The following is a 13,072-nucleotide window of genomic DNA, read 5'->3' on the forward strand; positions in this document are numbered from 1 at the left end:
GACCGTACCTATTATGGCAGCGTGCATGACGGACTGTTGCTATTGTTTCAACTGAGCGATTTTCTCTCTAGTTATCTCTCGTTATGGATGAGTTTTGACAAGATGAATCAAAGTAAACAAACAAATGTGGCAGGTTAGGGCTGCTGTCTGGGCACGTGGGAACTTCAAACTACATCTATACCCCCCTCCCTTCCCATCCTCTACCCCCCCCCCCCCCCCCCCCCCATACACACACACACAGACACAGACACAAACACACACACACACACTCACATACTGTACTCTCTCTCACAAACATTCTGGGAAAGGGAATACAGACAGGCATTATTGTAAAACACAATATTTTTGTGGCATGAAATTTTCGCGAGTTGCCTCTAACATTCAATGCATATAGTGTAGACAAGAACTTTCGCATGCATTTTAATTTCGGGAATCTTGGCTCTCACAAAATTTGCGAAATTAAAATGCATGCAAACATTACTCACTTTACAGTATGTTTTTTGCAGCATACCAGCCTTCTCAGATCCACCCACTGAATTTCAAAATCACATTGCACCATTACATTATCTTCTCCGTTTTAAGGTAATAATATTATGGTCTTCCTATCTATGGTAGCCTCTTCAGTGTTGACAATGTTATACCAGAGGGCCCTGCCAGATGGCATAAAGGGTTAAAACTGGCAGACAACACTTGGCAAAAGAAAGAATGCAAGTCTGACTTACTGCGATGACATCGCCCTCCGTGATAGACCAGAATGCCTTGCAGAAGCGGATGTCCGACTTGTTGGTGATGTCCAGGATCTGTTTCCCCCGGGCCTCTGGGTTCGTTAGGTACCTGCCGCTAGGAAAGGGAAACATTAAGCACCAGAAAGTGGTGCACTTGACACAGTGTGTGTGTGTGGATGTTGGCGTGTTAGTGTTAGTGTTGGGTGTTAGGTGTCTGGGGGTTAGGTGTTAGCATTTAGCACCAGAAAGTGGTGGACTTGACAAAAATGTGTGCATGGTGGGGATGGTGGCATGTTAGTGCTAGCTGTTTGGGGGTTAGGTGTTAGGTGTTAGCATTTATTTGCACCAAAAAGTGGTGTACTTGACACAGTGTGATAGTGTTTGGTGTTGTGGTGTACTTGACACAGTGTGATAGTGTTTGGTGTTTGGGTGTCAAGCCGTTTGTGTTACACAGGGCTCGACATTAGCAGTAGTCCCGGGCCACTAAATATTGATGTTGGGCCACTAAATTTCCTAAAAGCTATTTTTGGTGGCCCGATCAGGCAGCTAAAAATTAAAAATGAATCTTTATATTTCCCCTTATTTCTGGTCACTACATTTCTATTTTGGGCCACCACAATTTCAGATTCAAAGATTTTAGCAGCCTGAGGGGACCTCAACAGAAAAAAAAAAGTTATTGTAAAGCCCTGAGTTAAGTGCTACATTTGTGTTTGTGGCGCAGACCAAGTGGGTATGAGGCAAAGATGTGATAGTGCAGTTAGTGACTAACTGCAAGAATTAGTGTTTGAACACGTCAATCAATCAAGTGTACGGTGTGAATATGATTATCATCCTCAGGATTGTACTTTGTATCTGACTTTCGTTTTTTTTTTTTTTAAATCACCGAAAACGTTTTATCAATCACTATAAAACTTTCATCTTTTCTGTATTCTGATGTGATCAATGGTGTTGAGTGTTTCAGTTTTCTCAAGACACTGTTCACAAAATTGCAGAAGCATTGATAGGAATGTAAGTAAAGAAGCAAAACATACAACAATGTGTTAGTTTACATTTAATTGCATACTAGAAGTATTATGTCTAATGATATGAGATCTTCACTTTTTTTAATCAAGGAAAATGAGGTATGACTACACACTACAACAAATTTAAGGAAAATATTTTACTAATTGATTTTCTGTTTGAGAGGCAGAAGGGTACTGATTCTATGCAGGGTCTACAGAGTTAATGCTTTCTGCATCTAAACTGAAGGTATATGGTATAGTAGTAACAGCACACACAGATGCCAGCAAAGGATTGAGTAATTTCACAAGCAGAAGGTCTGTATTACTTAAACAGTCTTACAGCTACATTTTGACTATATATGGTACCAGTTGCATGAAACCTTTTATCGCGGAAAAAAATATGGCAAGAACTCAAACCTCAGATAAAAAGTAACCAAAGTTTTCTCAGGTAAAAAGTTTTTCACAACAGGCACCTGACATGTATAGGACCAAAACTCAATGGCATACTATCTATGTGGATGTCTGTAAAATAAAATTTGTGTATCCATGTATGTGTAAGATATTTGGTGCTATATGACTATCGTCAGCAGTACGTCTCTCAGCATGACAATACAAAAGAAATAAGAGAACTCTACCACTAGTTTCTTTTCATTTCTTTTTCTTTTTTTCTTTTTTTTTTTTTGGTGGATGTAGAAAATAATAACTGTTTCTTATATATCTTTTAAAAACAGATATCATGGATAGCTCGCCAATTTGCAGCCAAAGTACACTTTTGGGGAAACCACCTGACCTGATCATCCCTCACTCATCATAAAGAATAATGACCCCTCTGTAAAACTTCCCTGAACTCATTGTATGATCAACTAGGGGGGGGGGGGGAACTAAATCATTCCACAAGAGATAAAATTGGGATGAGGAAATTGCTCTGAGGCAAAATTTTTATGACAAATCTCTCTCTTCATGTATTCATAAGTTTCCATTCAATCAAAATAAGCTCATGAAATCCCCATGTTCTTGTAAAATGTCACTGTATTGCTTTCTACAGTATATGGTCTTGATGAGTTTTCTTTCTTCCTTTTAATTTTTGCTGTGTTCAAATTTGTGGTCATGTGAGTGTGCTGCCATTCTAATCACCATTCATAACAAAATCCAGCTGGATTTCAAGTTTATCAACATCAAATGTACCATGGCATCAATATCCATCAATATATTTCAAATGTCATCAAGTAGTATGCATGTAGAATGCTGTTAACACAGTATATTTTGAAATGTCTTTTCTCTTTCTTTCTTTTTTTTTTTGAAGAGAACTTCGGGAGTTGTCCGACATTCATGAAATTGAAGACTCACAGCAAATATTGTCCCAACCCTTTCCCATAACAGAATTATACTCTTTATATTGCCTCCAGAATGGAATATTCCCAACTCCTCTCCTGTGGAAAGGTAAAACTGTTTCCATTTCTGTCACTGCGGTTATTGATTGCAAAGTTGACCACTCATGAAATTGTCATGCAAGTTACACTTTGCAAAGTGTCATACTTGCAAATATATAGCGTATACAGTGCAACACTGTCTTAGTATGGCTTTGTGTTTTGCTTGCTTTGTAATACTAGCAAGTCCTGTTTCTTGACACAAAATTCTTTGCCTATAGAATAGGCTAACAAATTGTGATGAGTAACATACACAGAAAAAACAAAAAAAAAAAAACAGAAAGATAATTCTGACTGTATCGTATTAAACACACACTTAACTGTGGTATATAATTTGTAAGATTGATATATACAACAAAAAAAAAATGTTGTATTGGCGTAACCCGCCCGACCCAAAAAATTCCGCCGACCCTATGTTTTTTTATTATTTTTTTTGCTATCGATATCAAGTATCTTCTTGACTGCGATCGCGATCGCAAAAAACCCGGAAGTGAAAACGGCTCTGGGGATATCGGATGTACGAGGGAGAGATCTCGCTAGCGCCTCGCATAGCCTCGCTTGATCAGTATGTCATCTGTTTCCAACACGGACGCGTACTCTATCAAGATTTATACAGTGTATACTTAGCATTCAGACTGCAATGTATTGTGCACAGTTTTGCCATAGGTTTCTTGTGTGGAGAACTTACACGAATCTGTATATGTGGGACTGTAATAGAGATCGCCGTGTGCGATGAAAAGATCGTACATATGGGTCAATTTGCATCTATCTTATCTAAGTCAAAATAGTAAAATATGAAGTGAAAACATTCAGGATAGGGATTTCAACATCTTTTAATTTTGTGAAGGGGTATAATTCGAGTAATATCGGCCTCATAAATGATTTGTAGAATAGATGAACACAGCACATACGGTGCAGCAGTTGTAACTGTTTACTGAGCATGAGTTATACACGTACAATGCAGGTAACAACAAAAAAAAAAAAAAAAAAAAAAAAAATCCGCCCGACCGACCCTATTTGAAAATCTCATGTTACGCCAATACAACCTTTTTTTTTTTGGCCTTATTGTATGCTATATAATAAACAGGATGGAGAGAGATACCAATAATGCCAAAACAATAATCAGAAAGCATACCAGATAGAGCATTCCTATTCAAGACACAAAATGGTTTTATATGATATTTTAATATACATGATTATATATAATTTTTTTATTGAAAGATATCAATCAGTCATGATGTATGGTAATAAACCCTCACAATATCAGCACTCTACATTGCAACTGTCGCTATATACAGACAGTTTGTTTTTGGTAATGTCTGGATTAATGATGATACATTCCCTCAGTCAAATCCATTAACAGGATACAGAAGCAAATAAGAGTACAATTTACACATATGAAGAGTTTATTTGCAAAAGGGGCTAGATCCACTTTTAGTACTTTGGAGAAAAACTGGTTTGTTTGTGAGAATTTGCACACAAGTATATGGAAAATCTAAATCTATTTTTTTTTAATTCTGTGCGGTGATGCTAATAACTAAATTTTCATCAAAAATGGACCTAGCCCCTTTTGCAAATAAGCTCTTCATAATATACATGCCGAATGAAAACAAACAGACACAAAAAAGGATCACTGGCCAACAGAGAGAGGAAAACAAGAGGGAAAAGGTGAAGAAACATACTATCTTCATTTCCAGTCTTTAAAAGCTATAACAGTGAGAGTAGATTTCCTGGCCTTGTACAAGTTATAAAGTTTCCGGTAATTCTACCCACCATGTAGATTCCCTCTGAGATGCTCTCTATATACAAGGTTGTTATCTTAGAAGGACGTTCCATCCCACTAATACTTTCAATTCGCCTATTTCAATCCTAAAAGTCACCACAATATCTTGACAAATAGAAAGCTCAAAGACACCCTGAGAAGGATTGTTTGCTTGTTGATGGTTAGAATGATACGACGTAGGCTTTTGGTCTCTGAAAATAATTTCACATTATTATACCCTTTCCCTCAGACATTTACCTCAGACTGGATTATAGTATTTTTGCTGAAGCTTGTATGGCATTACATAGCCTTCTACCCACCCCTCCCTCTTGATCAAAATGGGACACAGTATAATTAAACATCAGTCCAGAGTCACTCCTGACCAAACAGCTTTTAAACCATTATTCAATGAAATGCCTGAAATCGCTTGTCTTATTACTGTATGCATTATTGCACTATACCTTTTGAATCACTTCTAATGCATACAAAATATTTTGATATAAGGATATAGCACCCGACAGCAAAAATGTAGTTTTTGATTCTTGATGAGTTGCCAGATATCGAATCAGATACTAGTATTAGTCACTGATATTTATGTATTACAAATAAGCAAATTCCCTTTTAATAGCACTTGGCCACTTTCACTTTCATAAATTCTCTTCAATCTGTTGCTTTCCGTAATTTTGCTACGTTTAAAACAACTTTCCCTTTCGGGGTAGACTCTTACCCATATCGCTGCATTACAATGGATGGCACATGAATACTCCATAGGTTTGCATTACGCATTTCTGAGGTATTAGTACAGAAATGTATATAATCAGGGAATGTTCCCGCAGAAAGAAATGAATGACAGCTACGAAAATATAGATATGGGTTTTAATTTTATCTTTCAAGAGCTTGGGAGAGATATAGTAAACACACATATTGTACATAATTGTAAGTACAGTGTAGTATACCATAGTGGGTACTTAGGGTGAAGCAGTGCTGTCTATGCCATATATTTTGCAGTGGTTCTTTTCTCAAGACATTTGCGAGTGGCCTTGCATTCTCAAAAGTAAACACGTTCACGAGTATTACCTTTTCACACAAGTGCAATGATTTGCCCCAAAGGTTGGAAATGTTAGCCTCGAGCTTCTCTTGCACACTGATGATACCCAAAATCTGTCCATCATTGCAGATCCCGATATGCAAATTCAACAACTCACAAAACTTGTTGTGTAAGGTCCACCTCACAAAACATATGGCATAACAGCAGAGAGTTTTGTTAATAGCTGTATGTATCCTTCTTCAGAGTGCATATATTTAGTGGTAGGGGGTTAAAACGAGGCTTTTAGATAGTGCATTATCCGTTCCAGCAATTCTCAATTTGGCTCACCTACGCCTGCTAGGTAGCTTTGACTGCGATCGCCTGAGGACGAGAAGCGTGGGTGTTAAGGTCACTCACTGGACACAAAACTGACCGGCTTTTCAGCGCACAAAGATTACACTTGACCACACGCCTAGCAGGACATTCAACAAGTATCATTTACATTCTAGATGCATTGACAACCATTTACACAGTATACAATAAACAGGGTAAGTGGGAGTGATGAAATAATTTTCCTTCTTCAAATATATTTTGGCAGTTATGGAGTTCACTAAATGTTAATCTCTGATAACAAAAATAGTTTGTCATTCATTTTGACATCAAGACATTGGTCTTGATTTCTTGTCTACTTTTTCAATCACACAGTGTTTGTGTTGTGTCACTTCTTCTGGTACACCCACAAACCTCATATATGTGACAAGAATTTGCACTGGTTGCATTGTACCACACTACACTATTGCCACAGAGCACATAATCTAGTATATTATACAGCAATCAAGATCATGCATTATTTGCTCATACATTCAAGTTGATTATACATAAAAAATGATCATAAAAGAAGAGCTATGGTTTGTCATATCTTGTTGGCGAGTCATATTTGTTGGATTGTTTTGTTCCCGCTTTTGTTGTTGGTTTTGCTTCTGTGTGTGTGTGTTCTGTTTTGTTGTTGTTGTTTGTCTGTTTTTTTCAGGTGGCTTCCCAAAAATGTACTTTGACCTGACACACTTCAGCAGAAGATGTAGAAATACTGAAAACAAATGTGGGGCTTTACAATTCCCCTACCCCTTCCATTACAAAAACAAATAAATTTGGCCATTTTGACAGGCATTTCGCATGTAACTGGCAGATCGGCAAATTCACACAATCTGAAGAACCAATTACGTACGGGAGATACATAATGTGATACCCATAATTCCTCTGGTTTCTCACAAGGTATGGTGTTTGAATTGCTACTTGGATACACCTTGCAGTATTAAATATGAGAGAAAGAGACGAGTGTGGCTTTTGATCTCTCACAGACAGTTGTATCTTACAATGATGAAATGTACAGTAAGACATTGTGGTGCACTTTTCTGTAAGGGAGCATTACATTGTCAGTGTCATGCTCTGCTACTATGGCAACACTTTTTTTTTTTTGCTGTTGTTGTGGGGTTTTTATATTGCCAAGGAGTGTAATCTTTAGATTCATCATTTTGCTGCTGATGCTGCTGCCGTTGTTGTTGTTGTTGTTGTTGTTGTTGTTGTTGTTGTTGTTGTTGTTGTTGTTGTTGTTGTTGTTGTTGTTGTTGCTGCTGCTGCTTCCTTGATTTCCAAACTCGACCTCTTCCACACAGACTGAACAAATTCGCAGTCTTGAAGAGACAGCTACAACAATCTTTAAACATTCCATTTTTCACAGAAAGTGTTACAGATACTTTTATGCAAGTAAAACAGATTATATGGAATTGATATCAGTGGAACATTTTCAAGTCTTGCAAAATAGGATGGACGGTATAAAATGATATTCTGTAATATCATATAGAAATTACAATACATGGCTGCCCCCTCAAATGGATATTGAACTTTCAAAGTGATACCAAGTTTTCAGCAGCTCAAGTTAATGTCAAGATATTCGCTTGCGGTCACAACAAAACTATCATTCTGCAATATCGAGCACTATTTTGAGCACGACATATTCTGCGAGTTCTAGGTTAGGAGCAAACAACAGTATTGGTTTTCGTAAATCGATGATTGAGCTAAAGTCATCTATTTCGGTCCAGAGAGATTAAGCCGTGTCCTCGTGACAGTTGCGGTCCAATCCAACCAAAATACCCCGGCCTGTCGCATTTTGTTTCAATTGGTATTCCTCGATATTTGATATTAAATTGCAGTCTTTCTCTAAAGATTCTCCCCACACAAACAACTCAGTTTCCACAATGAGAACAAAGAAGTGTTTTCATTCACTATCTGTTGTGCACCTTACAAAATGTATCATCTTTTTTTAAAACTTACTCTGTGATAAAACACAAAAAGTGATCTGTTGACTTTAAATCTTGATTTTGTGATAGCATGCTGATAGGAGCTTACAATACACCTTGTGGGCTTTTGTCAGAGGTGAAAAAAGATTGAATAAATCCAAATTGAGAAGGTAAAAATTCTTGCCATGTGCAGAGAGTAATTTGGCAATCTTAGATGAGTGCATTTATTGTAGATAAAATATATCCCTGTTGGGGTGACAATGCTTCATATCTCAAAAATGTCAAACGTTCAGGGGAGCAAAAAAACATGGCAGCCAAAGCACTATGACAAATGGGATAGCCTTTCCTTTGACATGCAGTGTTGGCTTCATTTTTGGGGTAAGACAGCTAGGATATGGACAGGATCACTTCATTGATTATCTGACAACCTATCGAAGAAAAGGATTTTCACCAAAAAGTTGAGATACAAGGTCTTGTCGCCCCAGCAATGATATGTGTAAATAACTGAGTATGTGCTAACTGTGTGGTGTAGGTATGATTTCAATGGTGTGCAAACATTTAACAATTAAATCCTACAATACTTTATGCAACTGCTATAAATATTCACTAAAACCATGACTTTATTTTGGAAAATATGATTGCAGTGTGTTCTGTAAATGTCTTTTTTTATATATTAAGGGTATATTTTCACGTCATATCTAGATCTCTATGAGTGCAATTCACAACAAAAATACTGAAAATATCATATTCAGTGACTTTCTCCTATCATAACATATTAAAGCATCTCTTAAAAATGTTTTTATATTTTTGCTATCACTTTAATACTTAATTCATTTCAGTTACACAGATCAATAGGTCTTTCAACAAAGAAAGGATCAACTCATTTCTAGTTAGGTTTAAAAAGTTGAACTTCAAAAGCAGCGAATGATACTTAGTATGCAAACATTGTGCAAAAATAAAGAAAATACTAAAATCATAACACATTCAAAGATGATTCACAAAAGCAAATTAGGACTGCCACGCATGAAATCACAATGTGAGATCTTTACATTAAATTTTTGACAGGGTCAGAAAAATCAAGGAGAAAACTGGAAAACATGATACAGTTGTCAGCACTCAATACATCAATGAGACAATCTTGAATATGGAAATGGACAGAAATCTGCCTCATATGCATCAAATTACACAAATACATAGTGCTCACTTCTACATAACCAAAAATCATAGATCTTAATAGGATCAGTTAAGCCCCTCCGACTTCTTAAATGAGTGAGAGGTTGTAAACATCCCTTATTTAATTCTAAACTTGGTTGTTACATAATCATGGCCAGCACAAAAAAGTACATGAAGACAATGCATGCATTGAATGTACATGTACCGGGTACTTCATTCCTATTTGCCCTTGTTTTTTCAAGACAACCATCTTTTTTTTATACTTCAGAGAGTTGGATTAAACCAGACATAACCTCTGACATAGTTGCCATGACAACCATTAATACCCTAAAAGTTAAGCCTCTATTTTTATGGATCGAGATCTGCCCCAGCCTTTACCTGTGAAAGAAAGACGACGCCACCCGTGAGAAGGGCCCCTCGTACTTCTGGTAGCCCTCCGCGTAGGATGCCAGCGCCACAGCCACCGTTTGGAGGGGTTGCCATAGCGACTCACAGAACTGCGGGTAAAGGGAGATAAGGAACAAGGCAGCAGTAATTAACAAATGAGATTACTGATGTAGACGGCCTCATGCATGCTATATTACATAATGCATGGCATGCGTATTAATATGTTCAAGTCCCAATGATAAGCAAACCAATATGTTCACTGGTATTCTCATTATCTCCCTCTCTCTCTCTCTCTCTCTCTCTCTCTCTCTCTCTCTCTCTTTTCTCTATCTTCTTTTTTGTATTGCCCACATCAGAATCAACTTTGTGTTTCCCAGGAGGGAAAATAATAAAAGTGTGTATATTGCAGACACTCTCAGGGTTTTTTTTTTCTTTTTCATGTTTCTTTTTCTCTTGAATCCATTTGAAGATTTCATTACAAATGAAAAGATGCAAGAATGCAAGAATTTTGGATGCAAGAATAGGAGTTTTGCTTCCAGTCAACGTGCACATATGGGCAATGCCCCGCCAGCAGGTGCCTAACGACATTAAGATGTAAATTCTATCTGGCGGGGCAAGCAAATTCTCAAAAATGTAATTAAACTAGCAGACTTGCTAACATAGCAGAAGAGGAAAGGATATAAGGATCCTAAAATAGCATTTCAACAAAAAAAAGATAGTGGAAACATTTGGTAAAATTTCCGGAAGCACAGCCTACGCCGCTGGCTTCGTGCCAAATTCGACATGCGGAATTCCTTCGACCAAATCCCCCTCCTGAGGTGTGCAAAACCTCAACAGACTGTCTTTGACGTAAGGCGCAACGGTCGTTAATCAGCAAATTGGGAGCCCCCCTTCATCGGAATATCTGCCAAAATGACAGATAAGCATGTGTACAGTTAATTATGCTTCCGCAGCCGTTCATGTCCATAAATGGCTCGGTGCGACACAGCAAATTTTTTTTCGACAATTTCACTGCTCTGCTCACACCTACATTTGTGCTGATTGCTGGAGTTTTGATGTATCCATCCTTAATGTGTCCCTCCCCATCCCCCTCCCCCTTTCATCTCCCCCCCCCCCTTTCATCTCCCCCCCCCCCCCCACCACCCCATTCCAACTCCAAAGACACGCTACATCGAGATGAAACAAACAACTTTTTATAGTAAATCACATGTATCTCATAAACCAGCGTCTAATCCCCAAAGAAAGGACAGACGTCTTTATGGCTTCAGCCAAGAACGGCAGAAGGGCATAAGTGACGCCATGCAGTGTTCATGGAATTTAGTACCCTTTTGCATCCCACCTAAAAATGATGGGGCTTTTCCTGCAAGTGCTTAAATATCCTTTCTAACACCCCTTTGCTCCGCATTTGAAACATACCGCAAGAGTTGCAAATTATTAAACCGGAAAATGATCAGAAATGCAATACAATTATAATGCTGTTGGAGGTGACTGTGTCTGAACTGCAGAATGCAATTATAGGAGATGGAAGTCTTTTTTCTTTCACACTGTATTTGGTTTTGTTTTGTTTTGCTTTTGTCTTTCTGCAGTTACTCTCTTCCTTGGAGAAGATTGCATGTTGGATCTAAGTGTTATTGTTATGGACAAAGCAAAAACAGAAGGAACAAAAGCCTGGGATTTGAAAATTTGGTTCAGTTAATGATAAGGAGACACGCAATCCTGTCTACGCTCAATCACAAGCATCCAAAAATATTCCTTCATCCACGTCACTAGAGCTATGTATACCTCAGACTGCAACAGGGTTGAAGTCCAGTATGAATATTTTGTTGGTTTATTTTTTTCCCCTGCCATTGATCCATGGACACACATCCATTCCCCTTCTTATTAATGAAAAAGTGCTATTATCGGCAGGATGTCGTATGGATACGGGGCTAATTTTTAACTGATTACATTTCTCACAGGGTAGGGGGGATGTAGCATGTACGCTTTTCCAATTAACCTATAAACGCTGTTCTGTGCACTGTCCAAACATGTAGTCCCTGAGAGGGAGTATGTTTTACAAATATAACTGTCCCTCCGGTTCGTACGCAAGCTTACTACGCTTGCTTGCACGCTGACACCGGGAACAGTTTCTCGTTTACGACTCCGGTTTAAGGATGGCGATGTTTGCTCAGTCAACATTACCTCATTCTACGTGTGTTCATTTGCCGAGTATTGGATTCATCACCCTTTAACACAATCCATCTACACACAGGCATCAGAAAGAACTGTGAAAGGATAAATTCTTTAAACACAACAATTCAAACATGTTCTGCCCCCCCCCCCCTTCCAGGAAAATATGGTTACAGGCAAATAAATGCAAAAAAAAAATTCTGTATCAGAAAACAAAAAATACAAAATAGAAACAGAAGAAGTAACCATTGATGACATCGACTCTTTGCTTGATACGCTTATAAAAATCTTTGTTGCTCGCATGGTCACACTACTGCAGTAGTACGTGATTGCTTCTAATGTTCCTTGCAATAGAGCTTGTATGTCCTTTCGCAATCCTGAAAATCAGATTCCATTCATAAGCTGGTGTATTCATTTTAGAGGTATACAAACTCGTAGGTAATTTACACCTTTCCTCAGAATGACAAAACCAGAAACTTCTTTATGATAGAGGGGGAAACAATACTACAGATTTCCAGTGAATTATTCAGACCCAGAAAAATATGCAATCATTCTCCTTGTCTCCTTGACCATGGGGGGGGGGGGGGGGGGGAGGGAGAGGGTTGTCCTTCATTTCCTTTTTATAAACACTGAGGTACATTACTTTCAGATTTGACACATGGTATTGGTTGACATTATCCTTCAACCATGCACAATTTGTGAGGTTTGCGAAAGGCACATATACGACCTTAGAAGTTTTTCAGGTGGGTGAAGGCGAACATTAGCGATTATTATATCATCGTTGCAACTACAACTACTACTCATAATAATAATATTCACTCTCATCATCATAATAATGACAAAAACTATTGTAACACTAATAACAAAATTAACGTTGATGACAATGACAATACTAATGATAATGATTAGGATGATGATGATGATAGTAATGAAAATAATAGTAATAACATTGTTGTTGTTGTTATTGTTATTACTATTATTATTATCATTATTATTATCATTATTATCATTATCATTATCATTATCATTATCATTATCATTATCATTATCATTATCATTATTATTATTATTATTATTATTATTATTATTATTATTATTATTATT

The 13,072-nt window shown here is 37.5% G+C and overlaps 1 protein-coding gene across 2 annotated transcripts in view; it reads right to left on the bottom strand.

Annotated features, from left to right (window-relative positions):
* LOC139711520 (hormone-sensitive lipase-like) overlaps positions 1–13,072 on the bottom strand; it is a 99,304-nt gene that overhangs the window by 41,277 nt on the left and 44,955 nt on the right. Inside the window, exons 2-3 of one of the 2 annotated variants that reach the window (XM_071623488.1) lie at positions 9,791–9,909; positions 723–834 (exon numbers count right to left, since the gene is read on the bottom strand). In XM_071623488.1, coding sequence (XP_071479589.1) covers positions 723–834; positions 9,791–9,909 — 231 coding nt within the window. Of the gene's footprint in view, positions 1–722; positions 841–9,790; positions 9,910–13,072 lie in introns of both variants that reach the window. The other variant, XM_071623431.1, reaches the window with a different exon arrangement.

This window comes from Diadema antillarum, unplaced genomic scaffold, assembly GCF_040938485.1.
Source record: "Diadema antillarum isolate AM-2024a unplaced genomic scaffold, OU_Dant_1.0 scf00000004, whole genome shotgun sequence".
Lineage (NCBI taxonomy): Eukaryota > Metazoa > Echinodermata > Echinoidea > Diadematoida > Diadematidae > Diadema > Diadema antillarum.